The 26,977-nt window shown below is 34.7% G+C and overlaps 1 protein-coding gene across 5 annotated transcripts in view; it reads left to right on the top strand.

Annotated features, from left to right (window-relative positions):
- Positions 1-26,977, top strand: part of ARID2 (AT-rich interaction domain 2) — a 217,209-nt gene that overhangs the window by 1,010 nt on the left and 189,222 nt on the right. For all 5 annotated transcript variants that reach the window (XR_012375101.1, XR_012375102.1, XR_012375103.1 and 2 more), the window contains exon 3: positions 849-946. Coding sequence is in view for 2 of the 5 variants with exons in the window: in XM_025882865.2 (XP_025738650.1) it covers positions 849-946 (98 nt within the window). In the remaining 3 variants the exon portion in view is untranslated. The remainder of the gene's footprint in view (positions 1-848; positions 947-26,977) is intronic.

Genomic DNA, 26,977 nt, shown 5'->3' with positions numbered 1-26,977 from the left:
GCCCGGCGCCGGCTCGCGCCCTGCCCGGTGCCCGGCCGGCCCGGCGGGGTCTGAGCGCCGCGGCGGGGAGTGCGGGCGTGCGGGGCGCCCGCCCGAGCCCCGCGCCCGCGCCCGCCCGCCCGCTCGCTCGCTCGCGAGTCAGCTCTGCCGCCGCTGCCGCTCTAGCACAGGCGGAGACACAGAGACACACAGACTCTGAGAGCAGTTTTCGTGCAACTCAAAATTAGCGCGGGCAGGTTTAACATCGATAATCGGCTGCGAAATGATCCCGGCAGCCGGGGGCACAGCCTCGGCCCCGTCGCCCTCGGTTTATACAGCTAACAAAAGAAACCAGGACCTGTCTCCAAATAGCCATCTTAGGCTTCAAGGCTAGGCAGAAGCTGTAGGCCTCAAAGAAGGGCCTATGGAGATGGATAGATCTGGGAGAGGGATCGGAATCGGCCCCGGCCCCGGCCCCCCCAGAACCTGCGGACGTCGCTGTCCGGAACAGTATTGATCCTTTTGAACTTTTTTTTTTTTTAGTGTAAACGGACCGCGTTGAGATTTAAAAGGGGGCGACAGAGGGACTTGCGATTGGTTATTGTCCGGGCTTCAAAAACAAAACAAACCCACCACCACCCCCCCTCCTGCCCCCCAAACAAAACAAGTGCTCTTAAATACTGGGCTCTCGGGTGAAAACACAGTGATTCAAGCAGCCCTTGCTTAGTTACTCTTACGGATCGATCTGAAACACCCACTGATGCCTGAGGTATCTACAGATCTCTGTAGAATGGGTATTTATTTCATAGTTAGGTTAGAGTTTTCTTGGATGGTGCACTCTCAGACAAGTGTGGCTGTGTTTTTAACAGGTTTCTGAGAAGAATCAGTGGGGAGAAATTGTTGAAGAGTTCAACTTTCCCAGAAGTTGTTCTAACGCTGCCTTTGCTTTAAAACAGTATTACTTGCGGTGAGTAGTAGTGACTCTTCCACAGTATTTGGAATTGAGGGACTTAAGGGGAGATTTGTTTTTAGGGGAAAAAAAGAACCCCCAAACAAACCTTGCACACCAGTTTCTAAACTTCTCTTCATTTTTTCAGTCTGAGATACATCAAATATCCATCGAGTGAGGTTGTAGAAGGTGAAAGTGTTCTTCACCTATTTTAGGATTGTTTACATTTTTCATACAGGATCATTACAGGTGACACCCCACCCCCCATCTTGGTAAACATTCTTTTGTGACATTGTTATTGATTGCTTGATATCCACGGAGGGGCAGAGAGGTGATGCTTAGTAAAAGAGTTAAGATAGTTAATGAAACTTTGTATCCCTTGGGAAAATTTTTACTTTGCTTTGGAAACTCCTTTGCCTTTTTTAAATTCTTTAAGATTAAAAAAAAAAAATGAAACCTCTTGTGTGGAACCGTGTAACGGACTGGTTTTTCAGTAGAATATTTCCACACAGCATAATATGTTGGTGCCTTAGGTGACCAGGATTGTTTTTGAATAAGTTCTTTGGAATTTTTGAATGACTTAAACACGTTCAAAAGGATTATTATATATGTAGGAAGATTAAGGATACTATGAAATGGAATATTATGATTTGGATTTTCTTTCATTTTCTCCCTTCTTTTTTGACTGTATTTGACAAAGTAAATTTCTTATTCAGTTGATATGTGATGCAGTTTAGATAATATATTTTCTGGTTAAGCTTTATTTTTTCTTTTTCTGATAATTGTAATGTATTATGAGGTCTTTTATTTTTAATGCTTAATTTCTCATAGAGGGTCTTTAGTTGGTGGCGGTTTATTTAAAACTAAAAGAATGCTCTTCATATTTATTGCTTCTATTAATGTTATAATTAAAGGGATATAAAAAAGGATTACCTTTTTTTTTTTTTTTTTTTTTTTTTTTATTTAACGTAGTTTCTGCATAGTTTGAGTTTGGCATTTATCATTGCTCCAAATGCAATATCCAAATGTAGATATTCTGTGTTAAGTTCAGCTTTCTGAAGTAGGAAATGCAGTAATTGCCCAGGTGTACTTTCTATTGGCTATCTTAGATTGACTTCAGGCTTGAAGCTGAAGAGTTCACAGAACTTTGTGGGTAGTTATTGAGTTATACAGAAGTCTAGAAAATATTAAATATGGCTAGTTGTTATTTATTCAGGTGTGTGTGTGATGGCAATGTGTGTCAGGGTACATTTTTAAATAAAGGTCTAAAGCAATAAACAAAGTGAAATTAACCCCCCAAACTGTTGATTTAGTAATGTGGTGAGAAGTAGAGAATTTTATATTTATGATGATATTCATTTGCTCATTTCCATTTATAACATTGAGAGGAATGCTATTAGTATAGGTTCTGGTTTTCTGGTAATCAGTGTGAACTATTTGGATTTTAAACTGTTTAAGACACATTTTAAAGGTATGCCTCATATTTATTATACAAACAGGATTTTAGCATAATCAATTGAATGTCTAGAATTCCACTTTTTTTACAAGTTACATAAATACTGTTTTTCCACTTGTAATTTCTATCCTGAGATCATATCATTCACTGATTGTACTTATAAGTACTATTTTTAAGTATATAGCTTCAGGGTTGTTTGCAACTCTTTACATTGTTCTCAGGTCAATTTGAGCTTTATGCTCCTATTAGAAGCTGCTTTTTGAACTATGTCCTTAGCTAAACTTGTTTTTCCTCCATATGTCACTCTCCAGGTTTGTTTTTGTAGGGTTGTAGCTAGGCTACTAGGAAAAAAGTTGAAGCATTTGTTTTGGAAAATAAAGCCATGTGAAGATTTGCATGGCTTGTAAAGAAATACAGGAGAAATATGCTGGTCAAAAATTGGGTACTACCTTGAAAGATTTTTTTTTCCCATAGTGGTGAAATATTGCACAATTAGAGGACATGTATTATGCTGAGTTTTACACCTTCCTCTGAAAAATCTTAACTGGCAGACAGGATGCCAAGCTTTCACAGTAATTCTGTTACTTAACCATAAGACTGCGTCTTTATAGTAAGAAGTAGTAATCGAGTGACTTTGTGAGTTTGCTCTTTGATATATCAAATTGAATATCATGGTTTCTGATGAGCAGATAATGCAGTGTGTTTTATAAATCACAGGTAGAATTTTTTAAAATAACTGCTTTTTCATTTGACCTATCGTAAGACTGCTATTACACATACCAGTTTTCATTTACTCTATAAGTTTAATATTTGCTGACATTCCTCTGTAATTTCAGTATTAATTGGGTGGCTATTAGCCTAGTATGGCCAGGATGAAGATATGATACATTTTATGATATTACAGACATTTAAATAAAGAGGAGCAAACTAGTATGCTGGCTATGTATATATTCTAACATTTCTGTGTTTGTTTTGATACAAACATAGACAGTCATTGAATGTAGAGACTTGAGTTTAGTGGTCTGCCAAAAAGTTTGCTTGATTGTATCAAACATACATTTATTCAGTTGTAGATTGCATATAAAAATTTCTCAAAGTCTAAAATTGAAAATGTGATGGATGATTTGTTTAAACACCAGCATTTAATGTTTTAAATGTTAGTGCCTACTAGGAATGTGTAAAAGTACTCTATTTAAAAATTGGGTATTAATCCTCTATCATGTCCATATATTTTGTTTTCACTTAGTTCCTTTCTTGGCCTGTACATCTCCATTTCTTCCACAGATGGTTATTACTAGAATATCCCTATCAGTATAAAAAGATAAGGTAATGTTTTCTACATTTTTGTAGTTGGAGAAATTAAAGTGCAAAAAATATCCAAATGGCTTTAGGGGCATTTGTTAATTGGACAAAAAAGTTGTATTCCTGACACATGTTCTGTAATATTTAATCAGTCTATTATGAATTCAGTTAGTCACAAATGATTTTAAGAAATTAAAATGTGGTTGGAAGTTACATATGGTTGTGTATGCCCAAGAGGAATGTATAGCTATACACAATGTGTTCTATATTTACTCATTGAATTTTATTTTTTGTTCTGTTTTGGTGCAAAGATTGGGGCACAATTTACTACTCTTATTTCCATTAAAAATTTGAAGTCTTGGTATGAAGATTTAGGTAAATATTTCAAATACTTAGTTGAAGAATTTTGTTGTAGCTTACGCCAACAATAGTCAAGGTTACCTTGATGTTCCTGTTATAAAACTTGATTTTTTGGAAAGGAGGTGAAATATCTTGGACATTAAAAATTTATTGTACAAAACTATGTATTACTGATTTTCTTATAATATTAAGTGATTTTTTTTTTTTTACATGTACCTACCTTTAGAATAGCCAGCAACTTTATTGTAGCATTGTATCCGCTAGAGTGAATTTTCAGTTGCTTTGTGAATTTATTCTATTTTTCCCCTTTTGGTGAATAAAGTCCTCCCTTAAATTATACCAATCTAAAGAGTTTACATTCATCATTTAAATAGAATGAACACACTCACGTTCTCTAGTTAGTGTACACCATGTAGATTACCTCTTTTAAGAGAAGTGTTTTATGAATCACTTGATGTTCAGTGAATGAATGCTTCACAATTATAATAAGAAAGTAATACACTGACTTTGTGACTTGCTAAACAGAATTGTTAAGCAGACATTGCTTGCTTTATTCAAGGAAGAAAAATAAAAGTAATGTGGAGATTGGAAGGACAACTTATTTAAATAAATTATTCATATATGGATTTTAAATTTAGTATTATAAACTGTGTCCTTTCATTTTGAGCAAACCTGATTTTGATATCTTCTGATATTCTGTTACATTTTAAAGGGCATGCAGACATGTTGAAAGAAAGTAGAGAAGGTTGAAAGACTGATCAGGGCTCAGCTAGGTTAATGTTGTGTCTTAGAAATCATGTTCAGATAGCTTAAATTTGCCCCAAAGTAAAAATAAATCTAACTCACTCCAAGATAGTTCGTTCACTGAAGATATGTATTTTACTGAGGCTACTAACTAGCAACTTTATCATAACTCCCAAAAATGTTTGTGCTTTTTTACATTTACATTTTCTGCCTTAGCAGTTAACTAAAAATGTCTGTTTCTAAATAGGAACATTCTTTTATAATCCTACCTGTACTGTGTTGTGGATTCAATATTTTCATGGTTGGATGTGTGTGAAATACACTGTAACTTTGATAGAAAAGCATATCACTGCTGTGAATCTTTTTTATTGCCAAACTGAATGATATTGGAAGTTGGAAAAGGAATGAGGATCAAACATTTTAATTCATTGCAATTTAGGTGCATTAGCTTTTATTAATATTTGGTGAAGAAGTCTACTTACTGAGCGTTTTCCAGAAGGGTATAGACCTTACTGAAGTTTACTGACAAAAATGTGTCTTGTCCAAATTGGGAATTAGAGGACATATGGGGCAGAGTGAGGGGGATTTTCTCTGTCTCTCCTTTGATCTGCCACCACCATCATCACCATACTCTTGGTATTTAGGATTAATTAAAGTAGAAATTCCCAACTTGTGCTTTATGAAATACTTGTTCTCTTGAAATGTCAATATGTTTCCTTGAAAAAAGGCCAGATGAATTTGAATTTGAGCAGTAAAGCTAAACTTGGGTTACTTTATTGCAGGACTGCTTAGAGACTTTATTTTGTTAATGTGCATGTGGATCTCTAGATTGGAGAAACACGATTTATTACTTCCTTCCCCCTAGCCATAGTAAATGGTGTTTCCCAAACACTACCACACATCACAGGAGTGTGGTACAAAACCCCATGTTTGAGGAACATTTGTTAAGTTCTGTAGAGCACGGTTTGGGAAACTCTGATCTAGAAGAGATGGGTGTTAAGGAAGAGAAATTTTAAATATGGAAAATAATGAGGAAATAAGAAATGACAGGTAATTATGTATATTTATATAGAGATAAATAAATATGAATGTAAATTTTTAGGAGCTCTTGTTGGCATGTCTTTATCAATGGCTGTGCAAAATTACATTGGTAGTACTTGCTAAATATTTGTTTGAAATAGGGGATGTTAAAATTATCTCATGTTCATTGCCAATAAAAGAAAGGTAAAGAAATGTTGCAGTCCAAATAGGAGAAGAAAAGTTGAACCTTCAAGATAAGCAGTGACCTTAGTTGGTCTGGAATGGAGAAAGCTGTCCTTGTAGATATATAACAATATTTTTCTACTATTTAAACTATAATATGATGAAGGACAAAAGACCAAAAAAAAAAATGACCATGATAAAGATTTTTAAGTCTTATAGGCAGTGGTTCATATATTAACTTGATTTTTTTTTTAAGATTTTATTTATTTATTTATTTGACAGATAGAGACATACCGAGAGAGGGAACATAAGCAGGGGGAGTGGGAGAGGGAGAAGCAGGCTTCCCGCCAAGCAGGGAGCCCGATGTGGGGCTCCATCCCAGGACTCTGGGATCATGACCTGAGCCGAAGGCAGATGCTTAACAACTGAGCCACCCAGGTGCCCTTAACTTGATATTCTTTATGACAAAGGAATTTATGATTTTATTTGACCACTTAGTTGTCTTTTAACTTAAAATTCTTGTTTGAATCAGCAGCCCCCCCAAAAGCAAGTAACTGCCCTTTATTTCCCCTGTTGTCCATCATTCTAACTAGAGGCTTTAAAAAAAAAAAAAACAGGATATTTGTATTTAAATTTGTTTTTTAAATTTGTACAAGGCTCTCCAAAGAATTACAGCAGAATTATTGGTCACATTGTTTTATGGAATAGTAATACTTTTATTGAAATATGGTGGTAGTTCTGTTAAAAATTTGTATTTACTTCAGTTCTTTAACTTTAAAAACTGAGAAGTCATATCATGAATTTCGATGTTAGGAAAAGCTGTTTAGAAGTAAATATTGGTTTAAGGACCACGCTTACTGGAGTTAAAAATGGGGATGTTAGCATTAAAGATTATCTTCAAATATTTTATGGCTTGAAGTTAAAAGCATAATTTTTATGAAAAGCAAATGTGAATTTGAAATAAATTTAAATAACATGGTTAGTACAGTTTATTCATAGTAGAACCAAGGAAAATAGGCAGATTGATTCTGTTTATTCAGAAGTGCACAAAAATGCATATATGCTGATTGATATTGTATTGGTTACCTATCATAAAATTTATTGATGCTTTCACTTGGAATTAAAACTTTTGGGGGACCTAGAATAAAGAGATGGTTTAGAGCAAATGTCACTCTCAGTAATGTTCAGATTATCAATGAATTTCATTAAGCTTTCCAAGAATTGTGTTACTAATATCAGAGTCTAATATATACTTTTCTGTTTCAAAATATAAAGAAGTGTCATTTGTGCCTGGATACTTTTTGCATATTCATTATATTGTGAGTGGAAGTTAATTCATTTCTGTAAGATATATACCCTGTTGACTAAGTACGTTGCAATAACATAGCTAACAAGGGCTCCACTTCAGTTGAGGGGAATAAAAGGGCACATGAATTTACCAATTCAAACTTACCGTAACTGTATTTGTGTAATTTGGATTTTAAAAAGGTAATTAAAAATAAGTTTTCCTTAATATCTAGTTGGGTTTTTTTTCTATATAGGACTTTATGATTATGGCTGCTGGAACTATAATCTCTTTGTGATATCCAGGAGTAGCTATCAACATTCTGAATTGTTGCCCCAGAATGATAGAGCCATAATTCCATTAGTATCTAAGTCAGTGTTTGCAAGGTCCACCCCAACTTACTGCAGGAGATTTTGTGGTTGGGCTGAATCTTTTGTTTTGGCTGTTTTATCTCATTAGTTTCTTAACAGTTTCCTTTTTCTTTTCCTATCATGCCATTGATTTGTTGGAGGAATAGGTCATTTGTTCTTCAGACTGTACCAAATTCTGGATTTGGTTGATTGCTTCCTTCTAGTGTCAGTTAACTTGTTCCTCTATCCCCTGTATTTATTCCTTGAAAACTGATAGATTTAAAGCTAGATACCATTCAAGTTCAGTATTTTAGGCATACTTGATGTGTAGTGATGTGCTTTTCATCGAATCATGAGACATGATCATGTTTATGTTGTCCCATTTTAGTGGTGTTGAGATTGATGAGTGATTTTAAATAATAATAGTCTGTAGTTTTAAAAAGTGTGCCGTAGGTGATTCTTAAAGTGTGCTGAAGTTTGAGAACAGCTTGCTGAGATAACTCGTTTAACTTGGCATCAACGTATTAGCCAGGGCTACATCCAGAACAAAACCTTTAGGTAACATCTGGTCTGGGGCACCTGCTCAAAGCTGCACCTGTCATCTCTAGGCAGAGCCTGGACACACCCTACACTTTGTCTCTGGGCTCCAGAGAAGCTAACAAGGGCTCCACTTCAGTTGAGGGGAATAACAGGGCACATGAATTACCAATTCAAACTTACCCTAACTGTGTTTGTGTAATTTGGATTTTAAAAAGTCATTAAAAATAAGTTTTCCTTAATATCTAGTTGGGTTTTTTTTTCTATATAGGACTTTATGATATTCGTCCCAAATGAGATGCCATTTGTTTTATTGAATTTATTCAATGCTTTTCCACTTTGTGACGATTTTGTTGGTCTGTCCCAGTACTGCTGAGGGAGGTTAACTTATATTTTATAAATTCCTATGCAAATAACAACATTAACAAGAACTTGTTTTTTAATGCACTGTCTTCATTTTTCAAACGATTTTTATATGTGAGAATTTTATTTCAAATTTTAGAAGTAATTGCTGTTATTTAATCTAAGAAAAAATAACACTTAGAAAAAAAAATTCTTTACACCACTCAAACTTTTCTTTTGGAGCATATGGGCTACTTCTTAAAAAAAAAAAAAAAGGCTCTAGGTTATATCCAACTATCAAACTCAAGTGTCAGCCATAATGGCCAGTTAGAAAAGTGTTTGTTTTTTTTTTTAATATATTTTCAGACCACACTTTCCCCCTTTGCCTTTCTGTTTCCTTCCCTAGTGATAGACTTGATTTAACAAAACATTGTCTTATTCATCACCTATCATTATGCACAGTTGTGAAATATCTTCAGGTATATTCCATGTTCTTGGTATATTTACCTTTTGTTTTTATCAGTAAATGATTTTTTTCATTACCATTTAGTGGGGCCAAAATAAAATGTTGCTTTTTATGAAGCAAGATTTAAATAAAGTTGTATAAGAATCTATTGTTTGCATATACTTCTTATTGTGAAATATGGCAAGTATCTGATTCTAGCCTTTCTGAGTTCTTACCTTTGTCCTTGGTTATTTCTTTTTTTTTTTTTTAAGATTTTATTTATTTGAGAAAGAGAGAATGAGAGACAGAGAGAGAGAGCACACGAGAGGGGGGAGGGTCAGAGGGAGAAGCAGACTCCCTGCTGAGCAGGGAGCCCAATGCAGGACTTGATCCTGGGACTCCAGGATCATGACCTGAGCTGAAGGCAGTTGCTTAACCAAATGAGCCACCCAGGTGCCCCTGTCCTTGGTTATTTCTTACTTATATTGTTCAGTGGTCAGTTGCTCTGTGCACAAAGATGATTTTTATTATGTAATTATATCATTCACAATGAAGTGTTTTCAGATGAAACTTTTTTTTTGTTCCTCTCCTAGACCATTGGTTAATTTTAAGTAAAATGTTCGTAGAAACATACATGAGGTGAGTAGGAACATTCATCTGTTAAAATAGGACAAAGAAGAGACCAAAAGTTAGGGCTCTATGTAGAAAATACCTAACTTGTAGTACTTTAGAGATGGAACTAAATTTAAAATCATCAGTAATAAGGGGCGCCTGGGTGGCTCAGTCGTTAAGTGTCTGCCTTTGGCTCAGGTCATGATCCCAGGGTCCGGGGATCCAGCCCTGCATCTGGCTGCCTGCTCGGCAGGAAGCTTGCTTCTCCCTCTGCCTCTCCCTCTCCCCCTCCCCCTCTTTGTGTTCCCTCTCTCACTGTGTCTCTGTCAAATAAATAAATAAAATCTTCAAAAATAAAAATAATAATGCCCACATTGATTATACTTTTCATAATGGTTCATAGATTAAGTGAATATTCACTGTACCTGAACTCAGATAAGACCACTTCATACTTCATAAACAGAAGTTCCTACCTTAGCAGGCCGTGTACCTCTGAGTGCACTCCCAAGTAATAGGTGACGTGTTCTTAAGTGGTTTGGTATAATCTTTTTAGTTAAAGTCAAACCTCTGAATTTGTGAGTAGTTTTTCCAGGTAGACCCACATTGCAATTCATTAATTCAGTCTAGTAGTAAAAAATCTGTTTGAGAAGTGATAAACTGAATCATTTTCCCTCCTTGCTATGTTTTCTTTTTTAAAATGTTCAAATTTTTTTGACTGTAATGTGAACTCTTGTTTACACTTCATTAGCTGTTGACTAATTGTTTTTATTTTGCCACATTTGCTTTATATTTTTCTCTTTATATGTGATGGTATGTATATATACATGCACTATTACTGTTATGTAATCATTTGATATCAATTATAGATAAAAATGTCCTAAATATGAGTGTATATTAAGAATAAAACATTCTTTTAATGTAGCAACAGTACAGTTATTAAATTCAGAAAACTTAGCATGGATACAATCATATTATCTGTATTATATATAGACTTAATTCAGATTTTGCCACTTGTCCCAAAGATGTCTTTTATAGCATATTGGACCCACCCCCACAAGTCCATAATCTTGTATTACGTTTACTTATATATCCAGTTCTTCAGCCTTTCAGGATATTACCATTTTTGAGCAGTACAGGCCAACTGTATTATAAAATTTGGATTTGTCTGATGGTTTTCCAGGATTAGATTTAGGTTACACATTTTTGGCTGGAGGCCAAATGTCACTTTGTCCTATTGTTGATGTTAACTTTGGTTTAAGGTAATGTCCTCCTGGTTTCTCTACTATAAAGTTTCCACTTTCTCTTTTGTAATTAATAATTAACCTGTGGGGATACTTTGAGGCATATTAATACCTGGCTCACCATTAAAATTTTACCCAGTAATTTTAGCATCCATTGATGATTCTTCCCTGAATCAGTTAGTTATAATGGATGTACAGTGCTTATTTTCTAACTTTATCATTCCTGCTGCATTTCTTAGCAATCTGTTGTAAGGCAAATATTTTCATTCTTATTATTTATTTTTATTTTATACAATGGATTAATATCTATTATGCATTTTGCTACTTAAATTTGGCCAGTAAGAGCCCTTTCAAGCTGGCTTCTGTGTCTTTAACATGTTCCCATTTTTAAGCTCGTCTGTGCTTTCTGATAAAACAAGATTTTCCAGGGTCAACTTGTGTTTTGCACATCTCTAGCATCAGCTATTTCTCCAAGTAGCGTCCTGGGTTTCTTTTTTTAGCATGAAATGGTATACAGAAACCAAGATCTGGTTGGTAGGTGTACTAATTGTTATTGGGTTGTCTTTCTTCCAGGCTCTTTCAGAGTAAAAGCTAGGAAGTTTATTTATTTTAAATATAAATCTACATGTGTTAAAAATCACAGTGCTGTATATACTAATATCTCTGGCTACAAATCCATACAAGTTTCTCCTTGCCTTCTTCCATACCATACATGTATCTTCCTTCTCCTGTATTGAGAACCCTAGTTCCCAACACCAGTATATTTGCTCATGCTGTCAGGTCTGTAGTACATAGAGTATAATTTCAGAATTGTTATACCTGTACCAGTACAAACAACAAACCTGCTAAGTAGAGTTACAAATTCTTTGCAGTTCTTTTTGTGTTCAGACTGAAGCTATATTAGTATTTTGTTAAAAAATTTACAGTGGTTGGATTCTTTTTTTCTTGTTACTCTTATTCACTTAAAATATAGTAAAATTCATATTTTTTCTGTTTGTATTCAATTTTGTGATTTTCTCTACTTTTGTTTAATTTTATTTATGAATATGTAAAACAATAAAATTCTAAAATCAAAATTTAAGATACTTGGAGGTTATCCTCTTCCCTTCCCTTTCTCCTCTACCCACTTCCCCCCCATGCTTTGTTGGTAACCAGTTTCCTTAGTGTCTGGTGATCCTGTGTTTCTTTTTGCAAAAATTATACATATATATATATGTATGCATTCTATATACATATGCATTCTTAATTTCTGTTAAAATGAAGATGCATTTTGCTTTTTTTCACTTAATGTATCTTGACTATCACTCTAATAAATTCATAAAGTCCCATTCTTTTTTTTTAACAGCTGCATAGTATTCCATTATGTGGCTATATCCTACTTTATCCCGCACATAATGGCACTTAGGTTGGTTCCAATATTTAGAATTACAAATAATGCTATATGAGTAATCTTATGCAAATCTAGTAACCTTATGCAAACCTATTTTTAAAGTTTTAGAGATTTGTCTTCAGAGTAAATTACTAAAGTGGGTAATAAATAAATGCATATGTAGTTTTGTTAAATATTACCAAATTCCCTTTGTAGGAAAGAAATATTTAATGTTCCCACCACAGTATGTGAAAGTGCCTATTTCCCACAGCCTTGCCATGTGCTGTCAAGTTTTTTAAGTCTTACCAATGTGAGGGGTTAAAAAATAGTATCTCACTGGGCGCCTGGGTGGCTCAGTTGGTTAAGCGACTGCCTTCGGCTCAGGTCATGATCCTGGAGTCCCTGGATCGAGTCCCGCATCGGGCTCCCTGCTCCGCAGGGAGTCCGCTTCTCCCTCTGACCCTCCCCCCTCTCATGTGCTCTCTCTCTCTCTCTCTCTCATTCTCTCTGTCTCAAATAAATAAATAAAATCTTTAAAAAAAAATAATAAAAAATAAAAAAAAAATAGTATCTCACTATATTTTAATTATTGTGGCATATATAGCCTGTTTTAAAATTTTATCTGAGAAAGTGAGCGCACATGTGCATGCACGTGCAAGCAGGAAAGGGGGCACAGGGGAGGGGGGGAGAGGGACAAGCAGACTCCCCACTAGCCACTCTGGGGGCTCAGTCTCATGATTGTGAGATCATGACCTGAGCTAAAGCCAAGAGTCGGTCACTTAACCTAGTGAGCCACCCAGGAGCCCTATATTCCCATCTCAGAGTTTTGTGGGTTTTTTGTTTTTTTTTTTTTTAGGAAGTTTTCTTGGCTATTTTATGTTTGTTTTTCCATATGAACTTCAGTGTCAATTTGTTCTAGTTCTAGAAAAAAGCTTTTTGGGTTTTTTTTTTTTTGAATGGAGATTGCATTAAGTTTATAACTTATTGCAGAAGAACTGAGATGATGGTATTGAGTTGAACTATCCAAGAACAACGGAAGTCTTTCTATTCAAATCTTTTTGTGTTATGCAAGAGTCTAAAATTTTCCTTTTATAGGTTTTGGACATTTTTAAAGTTTATTCTTAGATGTATTATCATTTCTGTTCCTACTGCAAATGTGATTTTTCTTCCATTTTAATCTTTTAATTGGTTATCATTTATTTACACGAAAGTTATTTTTTATATTATAATCTGCCATACTCAATTGTTTTACTGATTTTTGGGGGCTTTTTTTGTTTTGTTTTGGGGGGTTTGGGAAGGGGCAGAGGAGGGAGACAGAGAGAATTCTAAGCAGGCTCCATGCCCACTGAGGGCTTGATCTCACAACCCTGAGATCATGACCTGAGCTAAAATCAAGAGTCTGCTCCTTAACCGACCCAGGTGCCCCAGTTGTTTTACTGTTTGTATTAATTTTATCATTGATTTTTAAGAATTTTTAGATCTACTAGCATGTCATCTGCAAATAGATGGTTTTACTTCTTTTCTAAATTTTATGCCTTTCATTATTTAATTCCTTTAATTATTTTGTCTAATTGTATTGGCCACTATTAAATAGTTGGAAAGATGAAGGTGTCTTCGCCTTGATGATGACCTTAATTTGATGTTTCTAGCATTTCCTCATTGACTAAGGTACTGCCTGCTATGTGTCCTTTTTTTTTTTAAGATTTTATTTATTTGTTTTAGAGAGAGAGCGCACACTTCATCAGGAAGAGGGGCAGAGGAGAAGGGAGAGGGAAAGGGAGAAAATCTCAAGCAGACTCTTGCCGTGCTCACAGAGCCCATCTTTGGGCTCAATCTCACGACCCTGAGATCATGACCTGAGCTGAAACCAAGAGTCAGTTGCTCAACCGACTGAGCCACCCAGGTGCCCCCTGCTATGTGTTCTTGATGCAGTCTTAACTCTATATGTTCTACTAAGATAGTATTTCTGTATTTATTTATTGAATGAACAATACTGTTAGACTTAGAAGTCAGATTTAGAGATATCCTTCATATGTTTTATCTACTAGAATTCATTTTTTTAAAATCTGTAATTCTTTATTATCTGTGTTCAGGTGGGGAGCTAATACTGAATATTACAATTTTTAAGTCCCATTTCGCAGCTTATATTGGAATGTGAATGTTTCTCATGTTCTAGGAATTTAACATATAAATAAACATCAGCTACAATGCTAAATGATAACTTCAGAGGAAGGTTACCTTTCCTGTTTCTAAGTATCCATTAAAGTTTTTTACTATCTCATTCTTTGCTAGCTCTTGCATCACCTGCCGTATAAAAACAAGACAATAATTTAATTCATTGCTTGATTTTATTTATTAAAACTAATATAAACCATGATTTGATCATTGCTTAATTTTTATATTCTCAAGATGAGAAGTAATTGTTTTTGTCTAAAAGTCCTCTTTATAGGTTATCCACCCTGTGGAGATGAAAAGCAAATTCATATTTTAGTTATAATCAGAAGTCTTATATGCCCGTTTTAGTGAATCCGTTCAAATCCATTACCACTAAATTAAATGTTACGTCTTTACATTGCATATCTGATCCTCAGGTTTAGACATAATTTGGATATTAAAGTCTTGTTAGTTTTGAGAGTTGCTTAGAACATCCTTCTTTATCCCCTTCTTTATAAACTGGGAGGGTTAACTGAAATGGAGGTATGTGTGCCTGTGCACAAGTATGCACACACATACATGCAATACTGTGTATTAGCTTCAAGCAAACGGCTTGATAATTTCTTGGTCAGTTCTTGAACATACCAAATCTTATAGATATTACCAAGTCTTACACGTTTAAGGTGCTAAGCTGAGATAGACATTAGATACTATATGCAAATGTAACATTTAGAGGCCTAGTAGTATAGCTTTAGATTCCTAAAGATAGGAACAAGAAGTATGTAGTTCGAATTGGAGATGGCTACCTAATCTATCAATTCATAGCATCACTATTCTTAGGACTAGAAGGGATTTTAAGAAAGTGGTCTAACCCTGTGTTTTTTGGTAAGCTAAAAATAAAGATATTTTTTTCTGTTAGGCCTGCATAAGGATAATTAACTTGCCTAAGATCACTATTACTGAATGATGGAAGGGGAAAGTAGAAGCCAGAGCTGCCTTTATTACTCTACCGACTCTTTTCTGACTTGAAAGGAATATATGTAGAAGATCATCAGAGATTTCTTTGCTACTATAAAATGTGACCTTTATTTTTACATTAAGATGATTCCACTGACTTATACCATCTACGAGGCATAGGTTTTAAATTGTTGGTTAGTAGCAGTAATAATTATGTACTTGATTTGTCATTTGTATCAACAGTCTTATCTCTTTCCCCTTCCTGTTCAAAGGATTATGTTTACAAGACAGGTGAGTATTATTGGAAAGCCCATAGCAAAACATACAGCAATCACTGGGAAAAATCACTTTTTACTTGAAAGATATTCCTTATTTTTAAATGTTTTGCTTGGAAAAAATTAAACTTACATATTTGATTTTTTTTTTTTTTAATAACCAGGAATACTAATTTAAAGTTTTCAGTCTGGTACATTATTTTTTAGATGGAGACCTCTACTGGAAGTATGAAGCAATAGATGGATTCTATTATACATTATTAAATATCTAGACAAAGGGATGGCAAGGAGATTTACTTAAGACGGAGTCAATGTAAAGTATCCTAGAGTCCTTTTAAAAGAATCTTTCTTATGGCACTTTAGATAATAGTGTACTTTTGGTTTTATGACATCATCTTAAGTTTTTTATAAAGCAGAATACTAAGTTTATATTTCACTTTTGCTTTTTAGCTGTTTATTGAATTTGTCACATGCCAGGCACTGTGCTAAATGGTTTACTGTAACTCATTTTTTCTTCACACTTCCCTATGTCATAGGCACTGTTATTTTATCAATGTTATAGAAAAGAATATAAGATAAAGAGGTTTAAGAATCTTATCCAAGGTCACACAGTAAGTTCTGGAGCTAGTCTTTGAACCTGGGCCGTTTGGCTCTAGAAAAGGTGTGCTATGTTGTCTTCCCCCAAGTACACATGATTACAACTTTATAAAAAAATATATGAAGACAAGGACTTAAGGGGAATAAGCAAAGTATGAAAATGGTTGAGGTAGGTGGGGATTGTGGCTTTTATTTTAAAAAACTCCTTTAATGTGTCTTTTTTCAACAGAACTTGTGTGCTGCAGTACAATTTATAGTATCGTTTTTGTCTACAAATACTCATTTTACTGGATTTCTAGATTTCTACAACTCTACAAGTTAGGTATTATCCTATTTTTTAGATGAGGAAAATTGCCTTTGCCATTGATAATAAGTAGTGGTATCAGGATTAGAGTTTAGCTTTATGAATTGTAATTCGTGCTCTTATTTTACTGCCAAAGTCTTGGGGTCAAGGACTTTTTTTTTTTTTTACTTTTATATATCTCTTAAAGCCCCTAATTCGATATTTGGTACATTATAGTTGAACCAAATCAGATCCTCTGCCACTGGGGAGATCCTTGTGAACCCAGGTGGGTATGGTGGGCCTCTCAGCCAAATGAAAATCTAATTTGGAAATTCTGAAAGAATTGAACAATTTTAAAATACAGAATTAGAAGTATAGCATTCCATTGATCTGGCCCTAAGCTTTACCTTTTCCTGTGTGGTTTTATGAAACAGGTACCAAAAGTCAGTTCTAGTTGTAGAGTATATATTAACATTGTGATAAATGTGGCATTTTGTGCTGTTTTATATAGCACTTCTTTTTTTTTAGGTAAAATAGACTCTAATGTTTCCCTCTCTCTCTTTATAAACTACAACAGAATAGAATCTTGTGTAAGGTAAGAGTTGACCCAGAGTAATACTGATTTTTTTCAGACTAGCAGGTGAAGATTCAAGGATTTTGCAAAGTAACTACTATTTCTGAAGAAAATAGATATTGGAAATGATGTAATAACTCAGTGGAAACATTTTGAGAGTCAGAAATGTTCATTATCATCATAGTAATAGCTAACATTTATGGAACATTTACTGTTTGCAAGGTACTGTGCTCATCCTGCATTATTCTGATCCTCAAAACCATCCTATAGGATTGATACCATCATCTTCATTTTATAGATGAGGAGACTAAGATTTAGAGAGGTTAAGTAACTTTCACAAGGTCACACAACTGCAAAGTGGTAGAGCTAGAATTTGATCGCGGTCTTTTGCCCCTAGAGACCAAACTTGTCACCACTAGGCAGAATACTGTCTTTTATTCAATTCAGTGAATAACAGTTGATCATCTTTCATTTGTCAGACACTGTTCTATGCACTGGACATAAATCAGTGATGAAAACAGAGCAAAATCTTCCCCTTTGGAGCTCAGGAAAGGAGACTGATAGTACACAAATAAGTAAAAACAGTGTATTAGAAAAGTTCAAGGAGAAAAATAAAGCAAATAAAGGAGGTAGTTTTTGGATGGAGAGAGTGTAACATCTTTAGATAGAGTGGGCAGGAAAAGTCTTTATAATAGAGGGTGACATTTGTATAAAGACTCAAAGGAGATGGAGAAGACCAGGTGGATATCTGGGGTAAGAGTGAACAGACAGCAACGGAGCATGCCTGGAAACAGTGAAGAGGCCATTGTGGCTAAAGTTAGTAAAGAGAAGTTGGAGATGATTAAATCAGAGATAGAGAGCTGGTAGCTGATCTTGTAGGGCCTTTGTTAGACTTACTGAGAACCCATCAGGTGTCAACTTTTGTGCTATTTCAGTTTTAAACTGTTTTCCATAATTATCAGAGTAACACTTGCTCGTTGTACACAATCTAGGAGATACAAAGTAGGGGAAAATATTGAGCACAGTTAATATTGTAGTGTGTTTTCTCCTAGTCTTTTGTCATAAGGATTAAACCTTAAAATCTGTCTACCAAAAACTGAGTCTCTCCTGCTAAAATGTTAGCTCATTCAGAGCAAGAGCCATGATCTTTATTCTCTGTCTTAGGTACATAGTTCATAATAAGTTCAATATTGCTTGTTTTGTTTGGATTAATTGTGCCAACCAGTTGGGTGCCATATTCTTGTACTTTCTTTTAAGAGATACCACGCTTTTTCATTTGTTTTAACTTGGTGAATGGGAAGCCAATAAGTGTTGGTAGACTTAGTTAATGTGCTCTGAACTCCAGCCATGCTCATCTATTTATAGTGGTCTAAACGTGCCAAGTTTTTCTTGCCTCTCTGCCTTGCATGTGCTGTTTTCTCTGCCTGGAATTCCTTTCCCTTCTTTTTTGCCTGACATACTCCTACCCATCTTTGAAACTTAACATAAATGTCACCTTCTCTGAAAAGCCTTTTCTTATCTTCCCAAACTGCTTGAAGTTATGATCCCACTTTTCTTACCATTTATACCTCTGTTATAGACACCACTGTAATATATTTCTTTCAGGTCTGTCTCCCATATTGCACTTTGAGCTCAAGGAAATAGGGACTTAGTTTTATGTAGCTTTGTAGCCACATCATCATAACACAGTGATTATTAGTGCATAGGAGTTAATGTGTGGCTACTGGAATTAATGAACACTGAGGAGAAAGGGTCATTGGAAATAAGGAAGGAAGGACATCACTTTGGTTTGAGGGTAGGGAGGAGTTTATGGAAGAGGTCTCGGGCTTGGCACCTAAAGACCAGTTGGATTCAGATGGGGGAAAAAAAAGGAAGATGGAGGACTTCTTAGGTATGAGGAAAAGAAGAAATGAAGGTATGCACAATGTATTTTAATTATATTCATGAACCCTGCTTCCTCAGAGGGTTTGTGCATGTGTTTGGGGTAAGGTAAGATGGAGACCAATGTTTGGTAGTATATCATGGAGGATTTTGAAAATCAGATCAAGATGTTTGACCTTTATCATTCTGTATATAATGAGGATATGAGATTTGTATTGTTTACTTGTTTTTTAACAGAACAGTTTCTTGATGAAAATGATATTTGGGGAACATTAATCTTACACTGGTGTGTGGGATTGATGTGAGATAGGGGCAAATAGTGACAGAAATGGCAAACGCACTTGTCTGGTTTGATCAGAAAATGGGATATTATTTTTATCGCATTTTCAGATAAATGTGAATTATTCTTTTTTTCACCTTTTTAAAATTTGAGATATAATTGACATATTAGTTTTAATGTAATAATTCAGTATTTGTATATATTGTAAAATGATCGCCACAATAAGTCCAGTTGTCATCTGCTACCATACATAGCTATTTTTTTCTTCTGATTAGAACTTTCAAGATCTACTCTCCTAGCTACTCTCACATATACAGTATAGAATTAACTATAGTCACTATGCCGTATATTACATCCCCTGGACTTACTCATTTTGTAACTGGAAATTTGTACCTTTTGACTTCCTTCACTCATTTTGTCTACCCCGCCACCCTGCTGCCTCAGGAAAGCACCAGTCTGTTCTGTATATCCATGAGCTCGGGGTGTTTTTTGTTTTTTGATTTTTTAGATTACACATGTAAGTGAGATCATATGGTATTTATCTTTTTTCTGTCTGACATTTCATTTAGCATAATGCCCTCAAGGTCCATCCATGCTGTCACAAAATGGCAATATTTCATATTTTTTTATGGCTGGATAATCTATTGTGCATATATACCACATTTGCTTTATCCATTCATCCGTTGATGGACATTTAAGTGGTTTCCATGTGTTGGCTATTGTAAATAATGCTGCAGTGAACATGGGGTTCATTTATTTTCTCAAACTAGTGTGTTTGTTTTTTTGGGGTAGAAACTTTTTACTTCTTAAAATAAAAGACAAGGAAGTCATATTCAGAAAGTACTTCAGAATCTTGTTGTATCTTTACAGTTGTTGTTATAAAAACCACTTTTCATTGAACTGTCAACTTACTGAAGAGCAGGTTAATAGAGAATTCCAGTTCCTGGCAAATTTGATAAACTGACTATTGCTGCACTTCATTTTATTTATTTGAGTGTAGGTCCATCATTAGTTCACAGTCATGTAAGATTTTAGATTATATGTAGATTCACTTTATATGTAAATTCAGTTTATCTTCTACCTCTATGTTGGAAGGAACTTTTTACAACTTCCTCTCTGAGTTCACTTTTTTCCCTAAGCTCTGGAACTTAGCACTTCTGTTTATTTGCTCAACTAATTGCAACATTTTCCTTTCTATTTTTCTAAAACCATGTGAGATAGGGTCTAATGGGGATAAATAGATATACTCATGACAGAAACAGGCTGAACTGAAGATAGATGAACATATTTGTTAGATTTAGAGTTCTTTAGAATGTGTTTTCTAATTTAGGGTGTTCTTGGACACACATTTGTGTGACTATTATGAGGTTAAGAAAAAGAGATTATTTTGGAAAGGGTGCTTAGGAGTGAGGAGAATGGTCTGGTGGGATGTGCATAGGATCATATCTTTGTCAAAATTCTCCTGAAAGTGCTTTGTCATTATTTGGAGCCTTATTTTGATGATAAACTGATTTGATTTGTTTTGGTTTGGCCATTTCTGTATTCATTTATAAGTGATTTTTAAATAGTAATTACAGAGGTTAGGACTAGTAAAAATTGCCTTCACTCTAACTCATTTTAATATGTGAAGAAATATGTAACTGAACAACATTCTGACTACAAATAAAGAGAGGACTGGTATTCCCAATTACACTCCTGAAGAAATAAATATCAAGTCCTCTTTCATTGCACAATTTGGGATGATTGACTGAGGACTGGTTGTCTTCACAAAGGTCTTTAGGCCAGTATTCTCATACTGTTAATTAGGTGGGCTATGGGAAAAAGTGTTCTGACTTATAGTTTGGAAACTTTGTTAGAAGAGTTAAACATGGTTTTTTTTCTGCAACACTTCTCAAAACTAATGTGCTTATAAGGTGTCTTATGACAGTCTGTGGAATTTTCCAAACACATTGAGCACATATTGTCCCATCCCTTCTACTCTTGGCCTCACCAGTCCCCAGCATGCATATCTGCTTACAGGGTTACTGTGAAGTTTAGAAAATGCTGCTGTCAGCAAAAAACTTGCTAGATAAAATAGACCCAGCTGGGATAGTCTTGAAAAATGCTTAACTTACTAAGATAGATGTGAAAGCCCATTGCCTTCCCAGTTCTGGGATGCATGGGAAACATGATTAATCATAGATAGCTTGGTTGAAAAAAAGAGAGAAGCTAAGTTTTAATGGCTTTGATTTAAGATGCAGTTACTATACTAAGGCAGAATAGGGTGTCTTGAGAGAAGAGTCTTTTAAAGTCTGAAGGTTATGAAGCTTGATAAGTGATTTAGCAAATATTTAGTATGGAGAGTTGTTTAGGGTTAGACTTTAACACTTCATTACAGATTCTTCCTATTGTCCTCTGAAACACAATGTGAGAAAGCATTTCAGTTAGACCTCTAAGTTGTTGAATTGTCTTATATTCTTGGTGGTTCTTTCAATTAATATTAGCAAGGACATCCAATGAAAAAGATGTTCGCTGTGCAATATTTTTCTAATATAGCCCTTTAAGTGAATATGCAAAGATCACAATAATGAATTTCCATTTATCAGTTCCTTATGAAGAACTGTATTTTCATTGACAAAGTGTGGTCCTTCAAGACAACACAACTTTTGGTTTTTCTGGAATCTGTATAAGCAGACAGCTTACATTGTCTCTTGACATAGCACATATTCCTTTCTTGAGAAAAAATGTAAAAGATAAATAATTGGGCATATATTAGGAATTATTAGTAGGGAAAACAAACTTTGAGGACATTTCATTAAGTCAGGGTAGATTCATCCAATTTCTTAGACTTTCTAATACACTACAATATAAACAATTGATGTTCCAGACTGGTTTCATTTCCTTTATACACATTAAAGTAACAGTGGCTTACACATGGCATAAATTTCTCTCAAATGAAACAGTACAAACATAAATACTCCAGGACGGATAAGGTAGCTCTAAACAAAGCCTTCAGCCCAGTCTTTACTATCCTATACATATGGCTTCCGTCTCATGGTACCATCTCTAGATGACTGTTCCATATATAGATGGTACTGTATATAGACGGATAGATCCTCCTCATTCTAGCCAGCAGGACAGAGTAAAAAGAGAGAAGAGGAACTCTTTGTCTTAAGAGCACATGCCTCTTCCATTTACATCCCATTGGTCAGAACCATGTTACACAAGGAAGGCTGGAATATGTATGCAGTCTTTGAGCTTTCACAGAACATTCATAAAACTGATTATATAACAAGCCATTGGGGACACTTAACATACATTTCCCCAAAAGTCACAGACAGATAATGTCTTGCTGAAATTTCTGTTGCATAGAGATAAAAGAAGACACACAGATTATATGTACATATATACATTGTATGTGGTATACATAGAATGTGTGAGTATATGTGTAGACAGTTGGCAGCCTCTGTCATTCATTATTCTGAGGTAGTTTTCCAGATGCTGAAGTGCCTTCTGAGTTATAACCAAAAGAATAGATTGTACTTCATAGAACTTCAAGTGAAGTACATTGTATTCTGATTCTCTGTAAATAAGTAACCTATGGGTTTAAGAATTTATGGTGTATTAATTCAAATGAAGACATTCAGTTCCCAAAGATGTCTGAGTATGTATTGAATTACTTAATCAGTGATTTACATATTCATGTATGGGAATATAATATGATTTGATATGCAGATACTTGATTTTATAGACCTTATCAAAAAAGTAAAGTCAAGTAGTGGTTTATTAAAATGAGTATTTTTGATTTTAGTTGTTTTTCTATGAAAGGATAAAATGATGATTTGGTGTAATAGGTCACTTCAGTTGCAGTATGATCTGGGAGATTTTAGGTCTTGTTTCAAAATTAAATTACTATAGTTTTGAAATGGTGAAGATAATTGGTATATACATCTTATTTAAATAAAGGAAAATGTATCTATTCAGATACATTAATTTTTATAGACCCCCTAATATTTTGTATATAAAAACATGAACATGGATGACAGTTCCTTTTAGAAACATGAACACGAATGACAGTTCTTCTAGTGTAATAATTTTTATTTTGAGTTCCCAGTAAAGCAATTAAATTAGGAAACAATTTTAACTGTAATTTTAAAGTAATACTTTATGTTTAGGAAGTTTTATAGCATTTTTTCATGTATATGATATTATTTGATAGTATTCTGGAGCTTGTTTTTAATAATTCCTATTTTCTGATAAATGTTTTAAAATCTTTACATTTCTGTTTAAGTCTTAGCCAAATTTTACATTCTTTGACATATGTTTGTCATCCTCTACTAAGTATTATATTTAGAATTTCTTCTTTAGTTAATCCACAGATTAATTTCCAGGTAAAAGGTGTTTAAAGTTCTCTTTTGGTTATCTTCTTTATTTTGATTTTAATTTTAATGCCTTAAACTTTACAAACGTATTCTTATTTTGATGGGGGGGTATGTATCAAGATATCTTTTGTGGCTTATTCTGTGATTGATTTTTATAAATGTTCTATGTAAGCTCAAAAATAATGTATTCTATGTTGTAATGTCATTTATGTCATGTCATCAGGCTTTCAAGGTGGTGTTTTTCAAATCTTTCAAATCTTTGATCTTTTTTTATTGCTTCATACTTTTTCAAAGGCATGTAAAAGCCTCCAGTTAAAATTGTTGGTCTGAAAAAAAAAGAAAAAAAAATTGTTGGTCTATTACTTATGCACCAGAATTTTCAGTTGTTGCTTCATGTACATTGAGGCTTCATATTCATATTCATTTTTACTTTTTACCACTATATATCTACTTGTCTCTTACAGCTTCCCCCCCCCCCCCGAAGATTAATCGTTGCTTTCTTTTGGTCTGTATTTTTCAGATACTTTTCTTTGTCCGTTTATTTTTTATTTTTGTTGAATCTTGGTTTTACATTTAATCTAAGAATGTGTCTTTTGAGTTTAACCCATTTATATTTAATGTGATTATTGTTATATTAAAGTTTATCTCTGCCATTTTATATTGTATCCTTTCAGTATCTGAATTTAATCTCTCTGTCCTCTCCTCTTCCTGCCCAATAAATACCAAGAAACTTAGCATGCTCTCCCCTTGTCACCCCTATTTTGGAATAGGGTGATGTGATAATTTTACTTATTTTTATGAATTGCACTTTTAAAAAAGATTTTATTTTATTAGAGAGATTCTCAAGCAGACTCCACACTGAGCATGGAGTGGGCTCCAAGTGGGGCTTGATCTTGCAACCCGGAGATCTTGACCTGAGCCAAAACCAAGAGTCGGACACTTAACTGACTGAGCCACCCAGGCACCCCTGAATTATACTTTTTTTTAAGAAGATAAATCTTCTAAAAATTTCCCTTACTTCCCATATTTTGTTGCTTTTGTCTGGGTTCATTTCTCTTCCTGCCAGATTACATTCTTCAGAAGCTTTGAAAGAAGGTCTTTTTGTGATAAACTTTGAGAGATTGTATGCCTAGAATATCTTTACCACTCACATTTAAGTGATAATTTAGTTTGATAGAAAATTCTAAGTATAGGGTTTTTTCCCCTCAATATTTTGAGAGTAAGATTTCATTGTCCTCTTGTTGGCCTGGTGTTTGTTGCTCTTGAAAAATCTGATATTTAGGGGCACCTGGGTGGCTCAGTCATTATGCGTCTGCCTTTGGCTCAGGTCATGGTCCCAGGGTCCTGGGATCGAGCCCCGCATCAGGCTCCCTGCTCAGCGGGAAGCCTGCTTCTCCCTCTCCCACTCCCCCTGCTTGTGTTCCCTCTCTCTCTGTCAAATAAATAAATAAAATCTTTAAAAAAAAAACTGGTATTTAATCTTGTTCTTTTGTATGTGACCTCTCCCCTCCCCCTTGTTGGGAGGGCCCCCTCTCTCTCTTTCTCTTCCTCTCTCTCTCAATATATATATATTGAGTTATATGTCATATATATATAGATTGGTTTTGGAAAGGCTTAACTTTCACTCTAACATGTTTAGGTATAGGCTTTTTCATATATAAAAGACTTCATTTATTTGAGAGTGAGAGAAAGTGAGCGAGCAGGAGCCGGGAGAGAGAAGCAAACTCCCGGCTGAGCAGGGAGGCCGTCGTGGGGCTTGATTGATCCCAGGACCCTGAGATCATGACCTGAGCCGAAGGCAGATGTTTAACCATCTGAATCACCCAGGCACCCCTTTTTCTTACATTCTTAGTGTTCTAAGCCATTTCAGTCTGAGATCTCATGTTGAATTCTGTGAGGTTCTTGGCCGTTATTTTTTCAAATTCTTCCCCTTCATTTGTTCTTTTGTTTATGGAATTCTGTTAGGTAGATATTGATACTTATACTACTTTCTCTGTATCACATTGACTTTTAACTTTTAATATTCATCTTTTTATCTCATTCTGCTGCTCTAGGGGACATTTCCTGGACTTAGTTTTTAAAGATTACTACATTGTTCTTCAGTTCTATCCATTCTGTTATCCAAACCATTTTAAAATTCTTTATTTTGATGATTACATATGTTTTAATAGCCAGTATTTTCTTTGTTCTTAACTGCTTATTCCTGCTTTAGGCTTCTAATATTTTTTCATGTCTCTCCAAGTCTATATATTATGAATGTTTAAAATTCTTCTTTAGGTTAGTTCTGCTTCAAAGGTTATTTTCTCTGCATTTAGGTGTGGATGTGGGTTTGGGTGTCTTCCCTCTGTTAATGATTCTCAAATATTCCTTATTTCTTCTCTTATTTGATACTCTTTATAATCCTGAGATGCTGGTGAATTTAGAGCGAGAGATGGACATACACTGAGTTCCACCATTCTTGGCATTTTACCCACCCATGGCTTTTGTTTCTTAGGGATGCTTCTCTGCAGGCACTGCTTATATCAGTAGGTGCCTCCCTCTCTTCCATTTGTTTTAGTCCTTGATCTCTGGCTGTTTCGACTGTTTTCCTACACTAAGGTAATGGTAGCATGGGCAATAAGCTACCTAAGAAAATCCAGCCTAATCAGAAGGCACATAGCTAGAATTCTTAACCCCAGTTTATTCTCCCCATCAGTGGATGCTGGCTTTCATATGTTCTGTGACTCCCTAACCATGCCCTACCATTATCTGTGTGCTCAAGTGTTTTTGAACTATATTCTGAAATTCAGCAAGCTAGCATCTACTGTCAGCTCCAGAGTCGAGTTCATAGGAAGGCACCAACAACCAGCAGATGGTGCTGGTCTTTTACCTTTTCAGGAACCAAAAGCCCTATCTTACTTTTTCATATACGTGATTATTAAATTTCTTTCAAGTTCTCAGAACATCTTAAGAGTATTTGAGTATTTTTATTAATAGATAAGAAGAAAATAAATGTATCTTTAACAATTTATGTCTCTTTCCTCATGCATAAACTTGTACTGTTCTGGTTACAGTGCATTTTGAATACCATTTATAATAGAATAATTGATTTCTAACATATTGTGGTCTATAATAGCTACCATTTATTGAGTGTTTACTGTGTCCTGGGTAGTACACTTAAGTGTTTTATATATGTACGGTGGGGGAAGGACCAGGATAATTTCTCCAATGGGAAGTTTTAACTTAATAGGTTTTTGAGAATTGTGGATTACTATTGACTCTATAAGACAAAAATTATACTCACATAGTTTAACAACAATAAATTCCATTTACATCATAAAATGTTTTGCCTGCAGAATAGTAGGGAAATAATTGAAGGACACTTAGAGATTGTTATTAATGAGAGAACTGAGACAGAATTTGTCACTTTTATATAGTTCATGAGTTTTCTCAGGTTTTTTG

The sequence above is a fragment of the Callorhinus ursinus genome, unplaced genomic scaffold (genome assembly GCF_003265705.2).
Source record: "Callorhinus ursinus isolate GAN/ISIS: 27379988/994484 unplaced genomic scaffold, GSC_fseal_2.0 scaffold44, whole genome shotgun sequence".
In the NCBI taxonomy this organism is placed as follows: Eukaryota; Metazoa; Chordata; class Mammalia; order Carnivora; family Otariidae; genus Callorhinus; species Callorhinus ursinus.
The sequence above is the reverse complement of the archived record's forward strand: the minus strand, read 5'-3'. Positions and strand labels throughout refer to the sequence as shown.